Raw genomic sequence first — 16,647 nt, forward strand, 5'->3', positions numbered from 1 at the left:
ACACCATTAGTTGAACCTTGGCGCGACCCCAATCTATCTTAGGCCTGTCATATTTTTCTGCGTTTTTGTCCTTTGCTAATCACATGCCTGTCTGTAACAAAAAAAGAAATAAAGAACCATATGACTGGCTCAAGTGAAAGAACCGTGAACAGACCTGAGAGTTTGCAGTCTACAGTGTGGATTCTCCAGTCCTGGAGAAAGCAGCTTTAGTCCTTTAAAGTTCATGTTGTTGTTACTCAGGTCCAGCTCTCTCAGGCTGCAGTACTGTCCCACATTGTGACAGCATGGCCCTGTTAGCTCAGGGTATCTTGGTCAAAGAAAAAATAGAAATTAAAAGATAGTCAATATGTATTATAAATAATAATTTAATAGTATGTAACCTACAGCAATAAATATGTAACATGTAATTTGTGAGTTGCTGTCAACTGTTGTACAATAGTTTTATTATCACACTGTAATGGTAAGATCATAGTATGTGGGTTAATAAATATATAGGCCTAAAGAAAGTACATCCTTTGCAATTAAATAAATTAAAAACGACATAATGAAACTCACAGTGCTGTACCGACTGTCATCCCTGGTGTAAAGTGTTCATCATTTTATAATCACTCTATATTGTAATAGTTTTTGTCAAATACCAATGAATCACAAATATTCAAAGACACTAAAGTTAAAATTTGAGCAATCAATGATAAATAAATAAAAAGATACTGTACGATGGATATGATAGTCGACGTAGCCCCATGCCCTTTTTCAGAGACAGTGGATTCTTTCTTAGTTTTCTTGGTCTTTCTTCATCGTAGCTCGGATCCAGCTTTTTCAGATGGGAGCAGTTGCAGCTCAAGGATAAGGCCAAAGACACGTAGCCTTCCTCTATGGCCTCACATCTTGACAACCTGCATGTGGCAGTCTATCATTCATTTGTACTGTACTTGTCTACAATCCCAATCCCCCCCCAAAACTGGCATGTTGTGTAAGACGTAAATAGAAACAGAATGCAATAATTTGACCTTTTTGACCTATACTCAATTGAATATGGTACAGAGACAAGATATTAAATGTTCAAACTGATAAACTTACAATCATTCTGAATTTAATGCCTGCAACATGCTCCGAAACTGTTTGGAGCACCTGGAATACTCTACAGGTAAACAGCTTTGGTAACAGGTGATAGTATCATGACTGGGTGTGAAAGGGGCATCCTCAAAAAGCTGTCCTACACAGGCAAGGATGGTATGAGAGTCACCACTCATGAAATAGTCTAACAGTTAAAGACAACATTTCTCAAAGCACAACTACAAGGAATTTAGGGATTTCAACATCTACAATCAATAATATCACCAAAAGATTCAGAGAATGCAAAGAAATCTCTGGGCAAGGCTGAAAACCAGCATTAAATCCCTGTGACGTTTGACCCCTCAGACAGTAGGGCTGCACAATATTGGAAAAAATATATATATATTGCGATATTAAAAAATACAAGAATTTTCACCAGATGACTTAAAGTAAGAAAATTAAAAAATAGCAGCGGGGCTTTTACTCACCACAGCTGCAGAGGCTACCTGCTTCATTTGAAACAGACTACATTATAGACGGGACATTATGTATTAATCCCTCCGTATCTTTATATTTTTACTTTTTATCTGCTCCCATTGCCTTGATGAAGTTAATGCATCAAACCGTCATTTCAAACTCAACACTTCCATGAATTTTTTTCAAATTAAAAGCCCCTTATAACCTCAGCTGAGAGAATCCCTCCATTTTCTAAATAGGCTTTTATTGTGAAACATTGTAGGAACTAGTTGTGGAGGATTCAGTGGCTTGTATATTTGCATACGGTACTTCAAATGTAGCTCCTGCCATCTGCTGGCGCTTATTAGGTGACTACAACATTTCGGCTGGCACATGAACAGACATGGTGACTGAAATAATAGTAAAAGTAATAAAAATAGGACAAGAATAACCCAATGACATCACACACACCGTGAAAGACGACCAGGGATAATTGGTGTGTACCACTGTGTAGTGTGTAGTAGTAGTGAGGATTTTATGACTCCACAATCGTGTAATGTGACATAGTGACTTTTAGAACGGGCAGAAAAGTCGTGTAGTGTGTACCAGGCATAAATCCACCTTTACTGTTTCTCCCTCTTGCATGTCGCTCATTTTCAGTGCTCTCTTCAGAGCTGCTTTTCTGAAGCAAAAAGAGAAAACATTGCACATCCTGCAATGTGACTATCGCACATGCGCACACCACGATGGCGATGTTCAAACAATATATCGTGCAGCCCTATCAGACAGCATTGAATTAAACACCAACATGACTGCATAAAGGATATTACTGCATGGGCTCAGGAACACTTTTGAAAACCATGGCTGTTAAAGACAGTTCTTTGCTGCATCTGCAAATAGGAGTTAAGGCTCTACCATGCAAAGCCATTTTATAGTAACATCCAGAAACACATATGACTTCTGGCCCTGAGCACATCCGATTAGAAAAGTGTGCTGTAGCCTGACGAGTCCACATTTCAAATTGCTTTTGGAAATCATAGACAGTGTGTCCTCTGGGCTGAGATTGAAAAGGACCATCCAAATTGTTACCAGCACAAATTTAAAAAGCCGGCCACAATGTCAAGACTGGCCTGTCTGCAGTCCAGAGCTGTCTCCCATTGAAAACGTGTAACAGCAACAGAGACCCTGTATTGGTGAGCAATTGTAGTCGTATATCAAGATACAATGGGAAAGAATTTCACTTTCAAAACTCCAACAATTTGTTCAGGAACTGACGGCACTGAAATACAGTGTTGTTAAAAGAAAATTTTATGTAACACAGTGGGAAACATGCTCCTGTCCCAACTTTTTTTGGAACATGCTGCAGGTATTAAATTCAGAACGAGTGTATATTTACAAAAAACATTCAAGTTCATCAGTTTTAACATTACATATTACATCTTCGTACTGGATTCAATTGAATATTGGTCAGAAAGGATTAGCAACTCATTGCATTCTGTTTTTGTTTACGTTTTACACAGTGTTCCAACTTTTTTGGAAATGGGGTGATATTTTCTTCTTAACTTTGAACCTTATTTTCTTTTAGTCTTTATTGCAATCAATCTCTTTTGCTTTGATATGCATTGTTAAAGATTCAATTTTACATCAAACAGTATGGGGTCAATTAGCCAATTAAATATTCTTAAAATCTTAAAAAACTCAAGAAGTACTGTGTAGATTAAGCTTTGCTATAATTATTACATTTTGCAAAATGTTCTCCTATACTGACCTTAGCTTTTCCAGTCTACAGTGTGGGCTCTGCAGTCCAATAGAGAGCAGCTTCACTCCTGCATCCTGCAGGTTGTTGTTACTCAGGTCCATCTCTCTCAGATTTGAGGACTGCGAGCTGAGAACTGAGGCCAGAGCTTCACAAGAAAGGTGTGAGAGCTCACATTGGTTCAGTCTGATTTAGAATGAGACAGAGTGGGATAGGAAAGTTATTTTGTTTTAACAGCACATATTATATCAAGGAAGGTGTTATTTCACCTAGAAGGTAGCTTAATTCAGATTTGCACAAAATGTTAATTTCAGACAGCCAGGCATATCATGACACAGCTGGTTGTCATTCCCAGGTCTTCAAATATCAATGCTTTGTTATGGCCTTAAGCATGAGATTATTTCAAACTAAACCCATCTGTGGCAATATTTGTTGCCCAGAGCTGCCAACCAACTCATTCCCAACCCGTCAAATACTGTCGCTTTGTCAGTGATTTTGGTGTCAGACACCAACGCAGAGAGACATCTTTTGCAGCGGTATAATACGCACTAGGCACATCAGTTTTACAGGCAGTGAGCAACAACCCAAGTCATCAAATACCACCACTTTGTCAGTAGACATTAACATCAGACACAAACACAGAGAGATACCCTTCACAGCGGAATGGTACGCTTCGGTTGGTGGCAGATTATAACTCTGCCGCCAACTACAGTAATATAAAGAGCAAGAAAGTCTGCACAGGGCAGGCAGGAGGTGAGGTGGGTGGGTCAAACAAACTCTGGACTTTTACCCAGGAGCGTGCTGTTCCTGTCCTGTGTGAATTTTAAGCCAAACTATGTTTTTTTCTAAATGAAGTGTTTTACCCATGCTGTAAGTTTATTTTGAAAAGACAGTATGCATGTAATGAGCAGAAAGTGTACATTTGCTGTGAAAACGTAAGTGTATTTTGACAAAACACAATGCATCTTACAAGCGTAAATTGACACAGCGTCTATGAATGTCGAAAACAGATGCAGGAAGGTAACGTCATATTTTGACGTGTATGTCCACTGACAAAGTAACAGTATTTGACAAGTTGGGATGAGAATGTATTGAGACTGCTTACATAGCATAAAGAACAAGAAAGTCGTTGTAAGGTGGGCGGGATGGGTCAAACAAACACAGAGCGCTCATCCAGAAGACCAATTTTCGTGTAACATCAAAAGTCAGTGCTGTATTAACCCAAAATATTTTTTTTCTTAAAGTAACCAAGTAGTTTTGTTGCCTAAACCCAACTACGATCATTTCACAGTTTCAACCATGTGTTACACTGTTTTTCACCCACGCATATGTATCACAAGCTGATAGTATGGGAACATGTTTGTATTTGATGACATTGATGACAACACCTGTATTACCTGGGGTGGAAACATGATGCAGCACATCTCAGCACATCATGGAGTAAAGACTGACAATAATAACTTCACTTCAGGAAAAACATAGAGTCAGCTAGCTACTTAATGTGGGCATACACTGAGATAATTCAATTTCAAAACTAACTCTGCAGAGTGCTGCACTGTGTTGGAACAAAAATATTCTACCAACACAGAAGACCAAAGACCCAATCATTACATTCAATGACGTTACAAAATTTCAGCAGCACCTCTCTGTGTTGTTACCATTTCAAGGTTTTTTTTTCATATAAATGGTGAAAAACCCTTGTTATGATAGTAATTTAGTGTGGTTGCATTGTAACAACCTGTACCAACTCTTATTCCCAGGTTGTTACTGACACTGTTTCACGCCCCTCAGCATCTGATAGCCATGCACAGGGTACCTTTTAACAAAACTACTTGTTGAGGTTTAGAAAAAAAGATCATATTTGGGGTTAAAATAAGTGTCCTGCATAACATAACTGATGTCTAACTTCAGGTGAATGACAACAGTGTATGACAAGTCTCATGTAGTCAGACCTGTCTCCCAGTGCTTTGTCAGCACAAGAAAAAGGTCTTGAATCACCAACTATATTTCTGCTATAGGGGAAAATGCTCTGGTTTGTTTTCATTTCTTTAAACCAATCCCAGTCATTTTGGGCAGCACTAAGTCCAGGATGCAGTGGTGAACTTGTTTTGGTGAAACATTTGCCCATGAGGAGGCGAGCACTGTCATTAAAATGGCGCCACAAAAAAAAAGCCTGAGAAAACATTAACATGTGTAAGTCACTGTGGGATTCAACTTTTAATGATAAAAAGACAAACAAGATTTGATAATCGGTACCCTAAAGGTCAAGCCTGACTATACTTTAGCTCTGGAGGAGCTTAGTGGACCCTTGAAATCAGAGATGATTTGTTGACTGTTTGTGGCTCTAGCAGAACATTATCACAACAGTATCACAGCAGCATGAGATATGTGGAATAGATTGGTACATTGGTGAAGTCAATGTCTCTGGTGCATGCGGCTGCCTGAGAATTAAAAGATGTGGCAAATCAATTCAGACTGGCCATGCCTGAAAATGGATCAACATCGGGGGTACGAGAGTCCTGTGAGACAGCGTCTGGGCTTTTCTGAGGTGCGTTAACATGTTGTTTTATTCGTTGTGAATCTTTACAACAATTCTCAGAAAATACAAAGCAGGCATGTCTTATTGCCTGATCTGAATCTTTGTCAAAATTTGCCATTTTCAGTACGTTTTTTAGCTCTGAGGATGTTGTTGTTTCCCACAAGGGAATTTAAAAAAACAGTAACACACTGGTAATGGAAGGAAGGGAGAATGCAGCGCCCAATGGCAGGCTTAAAGCCACAGTCTACATCCGGTGAGCCAGACAAGTGTCTGACAACCATACATAAAGTTATGTAATGTTACATTAAAACAATATGACTTTTGGATTTACATGGGATATAAACAGCAGTCTGCTGCGTAAAAGTCCAGTTTTGTTTGACTCATACACCTCACCTCCCTTCTGCCCTTCACAGACTTTCGCTCTTTATACTAAATCAGTTGCTTGAAGCGCCATATATTTCCATGGATGGGTTTACTTTGGAGTTAGTTGAAAGCCCAATGCATCTCATAAAGGCACCAAAAGGTGTATATAGTATATAGTATAGTATATGCAAGTGTTTGAATAACTTAAACTAGTACTTACAGTGCAGTTCTTGAGGCTTTGACCAATGGCAGCATTCTTATAAGAACCTCATCTGATTTGTAGTATTTGCTGAGGTCAAACACATCCAAGTCTTTTTCAGATGACAGTAACACATAGACCAGGGCTGACCACTGAGCAGGAGAGAGGTTGGCTGTGGAGAGGCTTCCTGTTCTTAGGTAATGCTGGATCTCCTCCACCAGGGAACAATCCTTCAGTTCACTCAGACAGTGGAAGAGGTTGATGCATCTCTCTGGTGAGGGATTCTCCCTGATCTTCTTTTTAATGTACTTCACTAGCTTCTTGTTGGTCTCTGTACTGCTTCCTGTCTTTTTCAGCAGGCCTTGTAATAGATCCTGATTTGACTTCAATGACAGACCCAGAAGGAAGCGGAGGAACAAGTCGAGATGTCCATTTGGACTCTGCAAGGCCTTGTCCACAGCTCTCATACAGATCTCAGTGGTAGATGCTTTTCTGAAAAGCACCTGTAGATGTTGGAGAGGTGTTTGCGGTTTAGCCATCACATCCTTTCTGTTATTACAAAGTGACAGGACCACAAAAACAGCTGCCAAAAACTCATGAATGCTCAGATGGACAAAACAAAACATCTGATCTTCGTTCAGCCCATCTTCTTCCTTGAAGATCTGTGTGAACACCCCTGAGTATACTGACGCTTCACTAAGATGAATGCCACTGTTGTTCAAGTCTGCTTCATAGAAGATCAGATTACCACTCTCCAACTGGTAAAAAGCCAGCTTTGCAAGTGACTCGATGATCTTGATGTTTTTATCTGTGTCATACTTCAGTGCTGTCTGCTTGATCTGAAACACAAGGAATTTTGTGTACATCTCAGTCAGAGTTTGAGGGATTTCTTTTCTCTCATCTTCTCTCAACATTTGCTTCAGAACTTTAGCTGTGATCCAGCAGAAAACTGGAATGTGGCACATGATGTGGAGACTTTGTGATGTCTTGATGTGGGACATGATTCTGCTGACTGTCTGCACATCTCTGAATCTCTTTTTGAAGTACTCCTCCTTCTGTGGATCAGTGAACCCTCTCACCTCTGTCATGATGTCAACAAAATCAAAAGGGATCTGACTGGCCGCTGCCGGTCGCGTGGTTATCCAGAGGCGAGCAGAAGGGAGAAGTTTCCCTTGAATGAGGCATGCCAGCAGATCATTAACCATCAGTGGCTCATCAATAGAACATTCTTCTTTGTAACTGAAGTTAAGTTGTAGGCGGCTTTCATCCAGCCCGTCAAGCACAAAAAGAAGTTTGAATTTACTCTTGTCATAGTTGGTGTTTCCTGAAGCCTGTAGTTTTGTGAAGATGTAATTAAGAGCCTCCTCACTGATGTCTTTGGTTTCTCTGATACATTTGTGAATGAGCTCAGCAAAACGAAACCTTCTGCCCTTGAGTAAATTCAGCTGGCGGAAAGTGAAGGGGAATGTGAGATGCACATCTTGATTGGCTCTTCCTTCAGCCCAGTCCAGGATGAATTTTGAAATAAGGAATGTTTTGCCAATTCCTGCGATCCCACTGGTCAGCACTGTTCTTACAGGTGTGTTTTTCCCAGACGGGTGTTTGAAGATGTCGTTGTGTTGAATTAATCTCTCGGTTCCCTCACGTTTTCTTGATGTCACTTCAATGTGGCTGAACTCATGCTGGCTGTTGACATCTTCATAATTCCCATCTATGATGTAGAGCTCTGTGTAAATGTCATCGAGAAGTTTCTTATCCTTAGTCTTTGACAAACCTTCTGGTATACACATGTACTTGTTCTGGAGGTTCGACTGGAGCATGCATTGGTATGATATGATGGACCGTGGAGGCTTTAGTACTGGTACCAACAAATCTGTATGGAGTAAAGTCACATTCTTCAGTGTAGGGTATAAATCTCCTGGATCTTACAATGCCCTGCGTCCAATGTGTTTTTATGTTTTGGTCACTAAACTCCTTCGTTATGGTTAGCGACTGATTGTTATTTGACTACATAATAAAAATTTGATTAGTATTTTTTTGTGGTTTAAGTCAGTTGAAATCATAACTCTTTAACCAAAACTACAGTTTCCCTTAACCCTTACCAAATGTTTTGTTTCCCAAACACAACCATAATAAGATTTATCATATTTTAGCAGCCAGTGGTGGATATTATAGGAAAACAAATTAAAAATGTTGCCAAGCAGTGGCTGATATCAGACAGAACTGTCTCCTCATACGATAGTTCATATGATATTCTATGAAAAAGCACACAGTGGTTTGTATGTAAGTGAGGGTGAAATGGAGCATGAGATGGATCGGCAGTCTGGATTGTGGCATGAGCAGAGATGTGGGCACTGCACTGGAGAGGGAGCTGAGCAAGAAGGAAAAGCTTTTGATTGTCTCTGATATGTCTCAACCCTTAGCTATGGTCATGAGCTTTAGGTAGTGACCAAAAGAATGATTAGTTGTAAACTGAAATAGCTTCACCTTCAGCTTGAGCACCAGGGGTGGGAGGTCGAGGAACTTTGTGTGCCTGTTGAATGGAAGAAGCTCCTTTAATCTTTGAAGTCTCTCCAACATCTGTGGCAACCTCTGAGAGAGACAGACAGAGATAAAAAGAAAGAGAGAGAGGGGACCTTTAGAGAGGCCCTCCTTTTTGCTCAAAATGATGGAAATCCAGGAACTGAATTTCATATATAATTTTGGTTTAGTGCCAGCCAATCAAAGGTATAAAAGACTTGAAATCTGTCTAGTACTCACGGTTAGCTTCAGAACCACTTTCATGAAAATGCTCCACCAAATCATTCCTGCTGATCTTTTTCAGAACTTCCACTGTGATCTGCAGAGCTTCACAAAGGCCGTAGGTCTGCACCATCTGATCCACCGTGTCCTGCCTGTCGGCTTTCTCCAGCCGGCTCTTTGGAATAGCTGGGAAGCCTTCTATGATGCCAGCCTGCTTCAGGAACCACTGGAAATGCTTGAGCTCCTCATTCCCCAAGTCCTCCAGAACTCCAAAGAGGAGCTCCACATGTGACGCCATCAGTGCTTCCTCTTCACGAAAGAACAGTTTGGTAATTAGTCACCTGACCTCAGTTATTTGAATATCCAGAGTTTCATGCAGCAGATTTCTTAAGCTAACTTGATAGCTCTGGTAAAAACTGGAACCTGGGTGTTTTTAAAATCCAATCCCTCCATATCATTTTATTTACCTCCATATCAATTCATCTAATTTTAGCGTCGCGGTAAGTGAGCTCAAACACATCATTTGCATCACAGTGAACATTTTGTCCTTACTAAATGGATGTGGATGGATGTGTCATCACCCCAACAGACCTGTAAGTTGGTTTTTGATTGAATTTGCTATCATCTGTACACATTTTCACCTCTCAGCTGTTTCTTTTCCAAATGTAGTGAAGATTCTCCTCGTGAATTTTGGATTCATGATGCTGGCTCTTCGAAGAAACAATCCTCATTTCTGGGCTGTATTTCTTTCCTCATCTCTCTCGCCAACCCTGTCTCCTAGAAATTACATTTGTATGTGACCAAACTGCTTTCTTAATTGCAGCGTTGTGGCAATGTAATCGTTGCCCGGATTATGTTCAGAGATGATGCTTCCTTCAAGTAAGGGAACATTACACTCATGTACTGCGGAGGCTTCAGATGGAAGTGGTTTAGGGAGGGACGATGGGCATAAAAAAGTGCAGGACCTTGACACCATAACTGCAGGTTCATGTCTGGACAACCAATATGTTGTCCAACCAATATGTTGTCCAATATGTTGTCATTGAACATTTTGCTGATAACTGGAATATGTCAGTGAACAATTTTGCTAACTGTTTTAGTATCAATATTTTTGTGACTTGCTAGACACCTAAATTAGCAAAATGTCCTGATTATGTTTGTAGAAAATGTAATTTGCTCAGCAGTATGTTTCTCTAAAAATGTTTTTCTTTACACTGCAAATTATTTCCAGGAAGTTACAATATGTAACATAGTAAATTACATTATTATCATCTCCCCAGCTTTTACTGTGATATTTAACCAAATTTAGAATTTTATCATGAAATTCATGCAGGTAAATATAGCAATTTTACAGGAGCATACTGCTAAATCAAAATAACATATGTGAAATACAAAAATTCTATGGGAGCATATTGCTTAATTACAGTAATAAAATGTACATAAACTGTGAAGTTACAGTTAAATTCAGTAATTCACAGGAACATACTGTTATTATGACAATAATGTAATGGGCTTTAACTGTGAGGTTACGGTTAAATATGGTAATGTTACAGGAACACACTGCTAAATCACAATAATATGCAGGCATAGCTACTGTAAAATCACAGTATACAATTGCAATTTCCCAACAGTTTACTGTAAAAATGACAGTAATTTACTGTGAAAGTAATGTAGCCAGTAATTTATTCTAAATGTAGGACTTCACTCACTAGTTGTTTCATTTACCACACAGTACTGAAAAGTGATTGCTACATTCTACACTCATCTCCCGCAAGTCATTGGGGAGCAGGCAGCAGGCAGCGGGCTGATAGCTGACCACTCCTGGTTATCACTCTCACGTCAAGGAGGATGAGGAGGAGTAGCGAGACAAAAGCCTGGTGTGGCAGCTAGATTTCCTTTAAACTTAATCAAATTATTAGCCAAAATGAAGCTTAGGACCTGTTGTTGTCCAGCTGTATGTGTTCATTTTCTCAATTTAAACAACCGCACTCTCTCTAAATATTGACTGAAACAAAAGGTTAAGCTTAAAGACAAAAAAAATTAACATGTAACATACTGCATTGATTCATTTGTATATTCATATTTATATTTTGTATATAGATATTTATTTTCTAATTTATTTATTTCACAATTTATTTTGTTACCATATTTATTAATTTCACTGGCATATTTAGTTATTTATGCATTTATTTATTTATTCAATATTTTCATAAATCATATAACTTGATGAGATGAAGAGTACAGTATGCAGTTGGAAAATATATTTCATAATTAATTATATGCCATGATTAAATAAATTTGATGCTTTGAAGGCACAACAATTTTGTTGTCAATGAATATTAGGTATATTGTGACTTCTGGTATAAATCATGCCCACTTCTGTTCTCCTGTCCAAACACAGATAGAGATACAGATACAGAGACAGAGACAGAGACAGATCATTTTTATGGCTGAATAGATACAGAAATGGCATCTCTGTACACCTCTAGTATTGACACAAATTGCTGTGTGTGCACAAAAAGCAGTGTAGTTGACACATTTGTGTTTGAAAGATGTTCCCATTCAGTTGAATTCATTCCCACAGAGGAAATTCTACATGTTTAAGCTTGCCATGAAAGATACCTAAACAAAAAGGAAATACACTGTTTCGATAAAAAAGACTTGTGGATGACAAGTCCTGTAGAAGAACAAGAACAAGAACCTAGGTTGTTGTCACAAGTTGCCAGTGCACTAGACCAAGTTTCTGTGTCATTAATGCTCCTCCATTCAGTTTAGGGGCTAGCACAATACATAACACAAACTCTACAGGAAAATATATGGAACTTCCAGACACACCTACAGTATCAGGGGGTAAAGGTCAATACCTCATTTGCTACTCAGTAAGTAACAGATAAGATTTGAAAAGATTGATAAGATTTCCACAGTAGAATATAACTTGCTGGACTTAAGGCCATGGCACATTTTTTATTGCAATTAATTCACACATCAATGTATTATTTTGAACTGTTGTTTTTGTATGTATTGTTATATTAAGTTGTTTCATACAGTAATGTTGCACAACAAGCTTTCACTTTGCAGATAAAGGCATCAACCAATCACATTGTGCATATTATGAGGAGTTATGAGTTACTTTTGTGTTGTGTTATAAAACACAACACAAAAGCTCTGTAGGCAGCCTTTGTACCCCATACCAAAGGACTCCAAATGAGCATTCAGTCATTCACAGTATTCTCACTGAATGTGCAAAGTTTACATGAGCATTTGCCTCATCTGACAGTTTCCATTCAGTCAATTGACTGTAGTAATATTGATATATCAACGAGACCACACATACTGAAGAATATAAATGTCATGGTGCTCTGTGTTGCTCTACTGACAACATGGACAAACCTGTTTTGCCATCAGTAAAAGACCAGCAGCGTGATGGAGTTGGCATATATCATCAAGTACATTTGAAGTATCCTGTAACATTTCAAGCCATGTTTCAACTGAGCAGTACAGTACAGTTCAGTTCAGTTCGGTACGCTTTTTTTGCGTTTCCATTGTGAAAAGTTGTGGATGATACCAATGGAACGGTTTCGTACTGTTGGCATTTTGTGGTCACCACTCTGTTGGGGTACCTAGCACACAGATCATTCATTCCCCTGAAGGGAGTTATTTTCCCAGTATTCACCGGCTCATTATACATTATCCCGCTTATTACACGGCTAATTATCAGTTAAATAAATAATGTTGTCTGCCTCTGCGAAGTGCATTAAAACCGACCGGATTCGACAACTTTTGGTGAAAGTTTTGTACTCACCCAGGCTTAGTGGACTGAACCGAGGCATAAAACTCGCGCAAAATGTCATTAAGCATGACTGCCGAGTGTGTATTCAAATCCGTCTTCTTTTGTTTTTGGCAGAGAAAGTCCGTAGGTATTCTTTTTCTTCAGCGGCATCCGTGAAAATCAGAAGTTGTCCCTCGGAAGTTGTTTGACAGCTGCAGTGTTGCAGGGCAGCATCCCTAGCAACGCTGGGCTACATAGCAACTGACCGATGCTACTAGCAGCGGTCATTACACAGTAATATCAGACCGCAGAATGCCGCTACTGACCAATCAGAATACAGCATTTAATAGCGCCGTGTAATAAATATATATATATATATATTTAGAGAGAGAGAGAGAGAGAGATTAATTTCAGCCAGATTATGCGAACTGCATATATTTTAATACTCACTCGGAGAAAAGAAAAAGGTCGCGTAGCATCAGGCTACAGCAACACTAAACCCCTGAGTTTGGCTTAGACGGACTGAATGCACAAACTCACTTTTTTAAATATCCCATCAAGGAAGACTCTCACTCCAGCCTGTTCCATTTTGTTCTGAAAATGTCAGCTTGTAACTTCCTTCTGTGGACAATAAACGAAGTGCAGACTTCCCTCTGTGTCAACGATAATGAGGAAATACAGTGAGTGCTGGACGGAGCAGTGTGTGACAACACCCACCCAACGTTGCCATCTTTAGAGCTGTACCTCTAGTTTGATATGGGCTTAAAACGAAAAAACTGTGTTGGCTTGACTAACAGTCTGGTCTTTGGCTTTTTGAAACACAAAGCAAAAGTACACCAAAATACAGGAGGAGACAACAAACATTACACAAAGTATTAAATAATCAGATGGATATCTACCTTGATGAACTACGACATGGTTCCCTGAACTAGAGACACGCAGGTGACTGGAAAAAACACAGTTTAACTGTGTGCCCAAGATGGCGTACACAGAATCAATACCCTACTTAAGCACACCATGTTTCTTGTGTCTAAACAATGACTAAAGTTTCAGTCCCTCACCTCACATGAAGAATCTATATGAAGTCACAACCAAGGCAACAAGGACTGGCTTCAGCTGCACTCTCTCAGGTGTGTTGCAATGCAGGAAGAAGACCCAAGTGAATGTTTATACCTGGGGACCTCCTTACCTGGGTCCTAATGCTAGGCTGATGCTGACTCTGCTCTCTTCCCCTCCACACATTTGCAACATCATTTCAAATAAAGAGAATCTTCCTGCCTTTTGTCTGTCTAGTGAACAGGCAGCTATCTATATTCTGAGAAAAAATAATTAATCACTTTGCTGTTCAAAGGCTACCGTTTGCAGCTACTGGCAACTTTAAAGGTGGAATGTTTTTTTGAATGATACTCAAACTGACAATGTCTCAGACCCCATTGCTCCCATGAGGTCAAACAGCATGTCCCAGCCTTCATGAAATAGCCGTGTTTGGTGTAAGCGACAAGAGAGCAACTCCTTTGGAATGAATAGGCACCATCTTAGGATCCAGTATCCAGGTATTATTACACATCTATGGGTCCCACAGAATAAATTAACTCCATCAACCAGCTGTGGTGTTACTGTGAAATACAATGTTAGTTGCTCTAATGACCACAAAGTAAACATCATTCGGTCTGCATCACAAACAGAGCATGTGCAATGTTGTCTGGTATTCAGGACTAACAATGGGTGTTAACTTATGACTTTTAGTTAAATGCGTTATAATTGCTCTCATAGTGACGACAGCTATTAAAAACATGGATCAGAACATGTAGGTGTCCCTTAAAAGCCTTTAGTTTAACTTCAGTTTTAAATACATACTTATGTTTGTTATCTATGCCAACCATTTCCCTAAGTACTACGGTCAACTGTGGACACATTTAGCGTATTTAGAGTCAACGCAGCTGACCAGCAGCAGCTTGTAGGAGTGATTTTTTTTTTAACCGTGGAAAGATCATTTGGCAGACAGTCAATGATATCTACATTTTATGCCAAAGTTTGTCATCAGTTAGCTTAGATGATCCCTGCAACCTTTGCTGCTGTCACTGTCAGCAGGCAGCAGTAGACACTGGGACTTCCCACAGCAGTAATGGCAGCACCACAAGATGGTGAAACACACAAGAAGTTGCCCAGTTTGTCAACAGGCTTTGTCTCCTTTGGACTTGAGCCATCCTTTTCAGCACTTATCGGATCACACAGGCATTAGAGTACAACAATCTCCAATTGAACTTTTGACAAATTAATGTTGAAAATCAACTTTCCAGAAACTTTCTTGAAAAAAAACTGATGTTGTCTTGCTGTAGGTAATGTGATTTACTATAACATATAAAAAAAAAACTCTCAAAGAAAAACTGCACTGTAAAAAGATCCCTACCACTATGTCTTTTTAGGAAGAAGATTTTAACCCTGTGCATAAAGTAACATATATAGATAAGTCAGTCAAAGTCATCCAGATCTTTTCTTTCATCACTCAACCAAAAAGGAAATGAGTAGAAATAATATTTAAGAATGTACCTAAATCAAAACACATAAGCCAGATGTTATTTAGAGGGTTCATCCTGAGTGAGTCCATCTGAACCTGCTTCTATGTTTTAATAGAAATAAATGGCCACTGACCTTATGATCCGCTGTCACATCATTAGACATAACACATTCAAAGTGTTAACCATTAAAAGTGGAAGTATTAAATGGGGAAGTGAGTGGGTGGATCTAGTGTTGCCTGTTTTCCCTCTATATTTTCAACATCATCACTTCTTGGCTGTGGGAAATGGCCGAACTCGTATCATGTGGAGCTACATTAGGGTCAGATGTTTTGTACTTGAAAAAATAAAATTTGAAACTGAAAATTCATGTGTTGATCTTGAATTTTGAAAAATACAACAATGTATTCAAAATAAAAAATAAGTATATGAAACGTTTTTTCAGGTTAAATATAATTTTGATTCACTTCGGTAATTCTTTTGAATGAATAATTTATTTTCACTTTTCACTTCCATATATATTTTAACATTTGAGGTCTTATTTTTTTCAGTTCATTTCTCACCTGTGTGCTGGATGTTTGGGCTCCAGCAGATTGACCCGACCGACTGGACACCATCATCGCAAAGTGGACACTATGCTGCGTTCACAGTGCTATGTGGAAATCGGACATATCAGCACTAAAAATGTGGCTGTTGATCTGCAAAATCTGGCATAATTTATCGCTCTTATACCGCAGTTGGTGCTCAGTACTGTCTAAAACAGATTTCTAAATGGAAGTTTGTCACTGGCATCAATTTTTACACTGCCAGTCACATGAATATGGTGTATATAAGTGCTGAGTCAGAATTTTTTTTAGTTCCTACGTTCCCTGAAGGCACTGTCACTCATGATTCCACACCCCTCTCAGTTGATGCCACGCCCCCCACGCCACATCAGGGTCAAAAGTCTGAAACTCAAAAAACAGATTTGAAACTGAAAAAATAAGATTTGAAACTGTAAAAAATAAGATCTGAATCTGAAAAGAAAAGAAAAGAATTACCAAAGTGAATCAAAATTATATTTAACCTGAAAAAATGTTTCATATAGGCCTACTTATTTTTTATTTTGAATACACTGTTGTATTTTTCAAAATTCAAGATCAACACATGAATTTTCAGTTTCAAATTTTATTTTTTCAAGTACAAAACATTTGACCCTAATGTAGCTCCATAGTATGACAGGCATTTAATAAGCTATTGTTAATAATAATA

General features: G+C 38.9%; 1 protein-coding gene across 1 annotated transcript in view; it reads right to left on the reverse strand.

Moving 5' to 3' along the window:
• The window catches only part of LOC125879396 (NACHT, LRR and PYD domains-containing protein 12-like), a 29,524-nt gene extending 14,060 nt beyond the window's left edge, over positions 1–15,464 (reverse strand). The window contains exons 1-7 of the mRNA XM_049561250.1: positions 13,942–15,464; positions 9,130–9,420; positions 8,857–8,961; positions 6,391–8,242; positions 3,281–3,454; positions 717–896; positions 155–307 (exon numbers count right to left, since the gene is read on the reverse strand). Coding sequence (XP_049417207.1) covers positions 155–307; positions 717–896; positions 3,281–3,454; positions 6,391–8,242; positions 8,857–8,961; positions 9,130–9,409 — 2,744 coding nt within the window. The 5' untranslated portion in view covers positions 9,410–9,420; positions 13,942–15,464. The remainder of the gene's footprint in view (positions 1–154; positions 308–716; positions 897–3,280; positions 3,455–6,390; positions 8,243–8,856; positions 8,962–9,129; positions 9,421–13,941) is intronic.
• Positions 15,465–16,647: the final 1,183 nt, after the last annotated feature.

The sequence above is a fragment of the Epinephelus fuscoguttatus genome, linkage group LG19 (genome assembly GCF_011397635.1).
Source record: "Epinephelus fuscoguttatus linkage group LG19, E.fuscoguttatus.final_Chr_v1".
Classification (NCBI taxonomy): Eukaryota; Metazoa; Chordata; class Actinopteri; order Perciformes; family Serranidae; genus Epinephelus; species Epinephelus fuscoguttatus.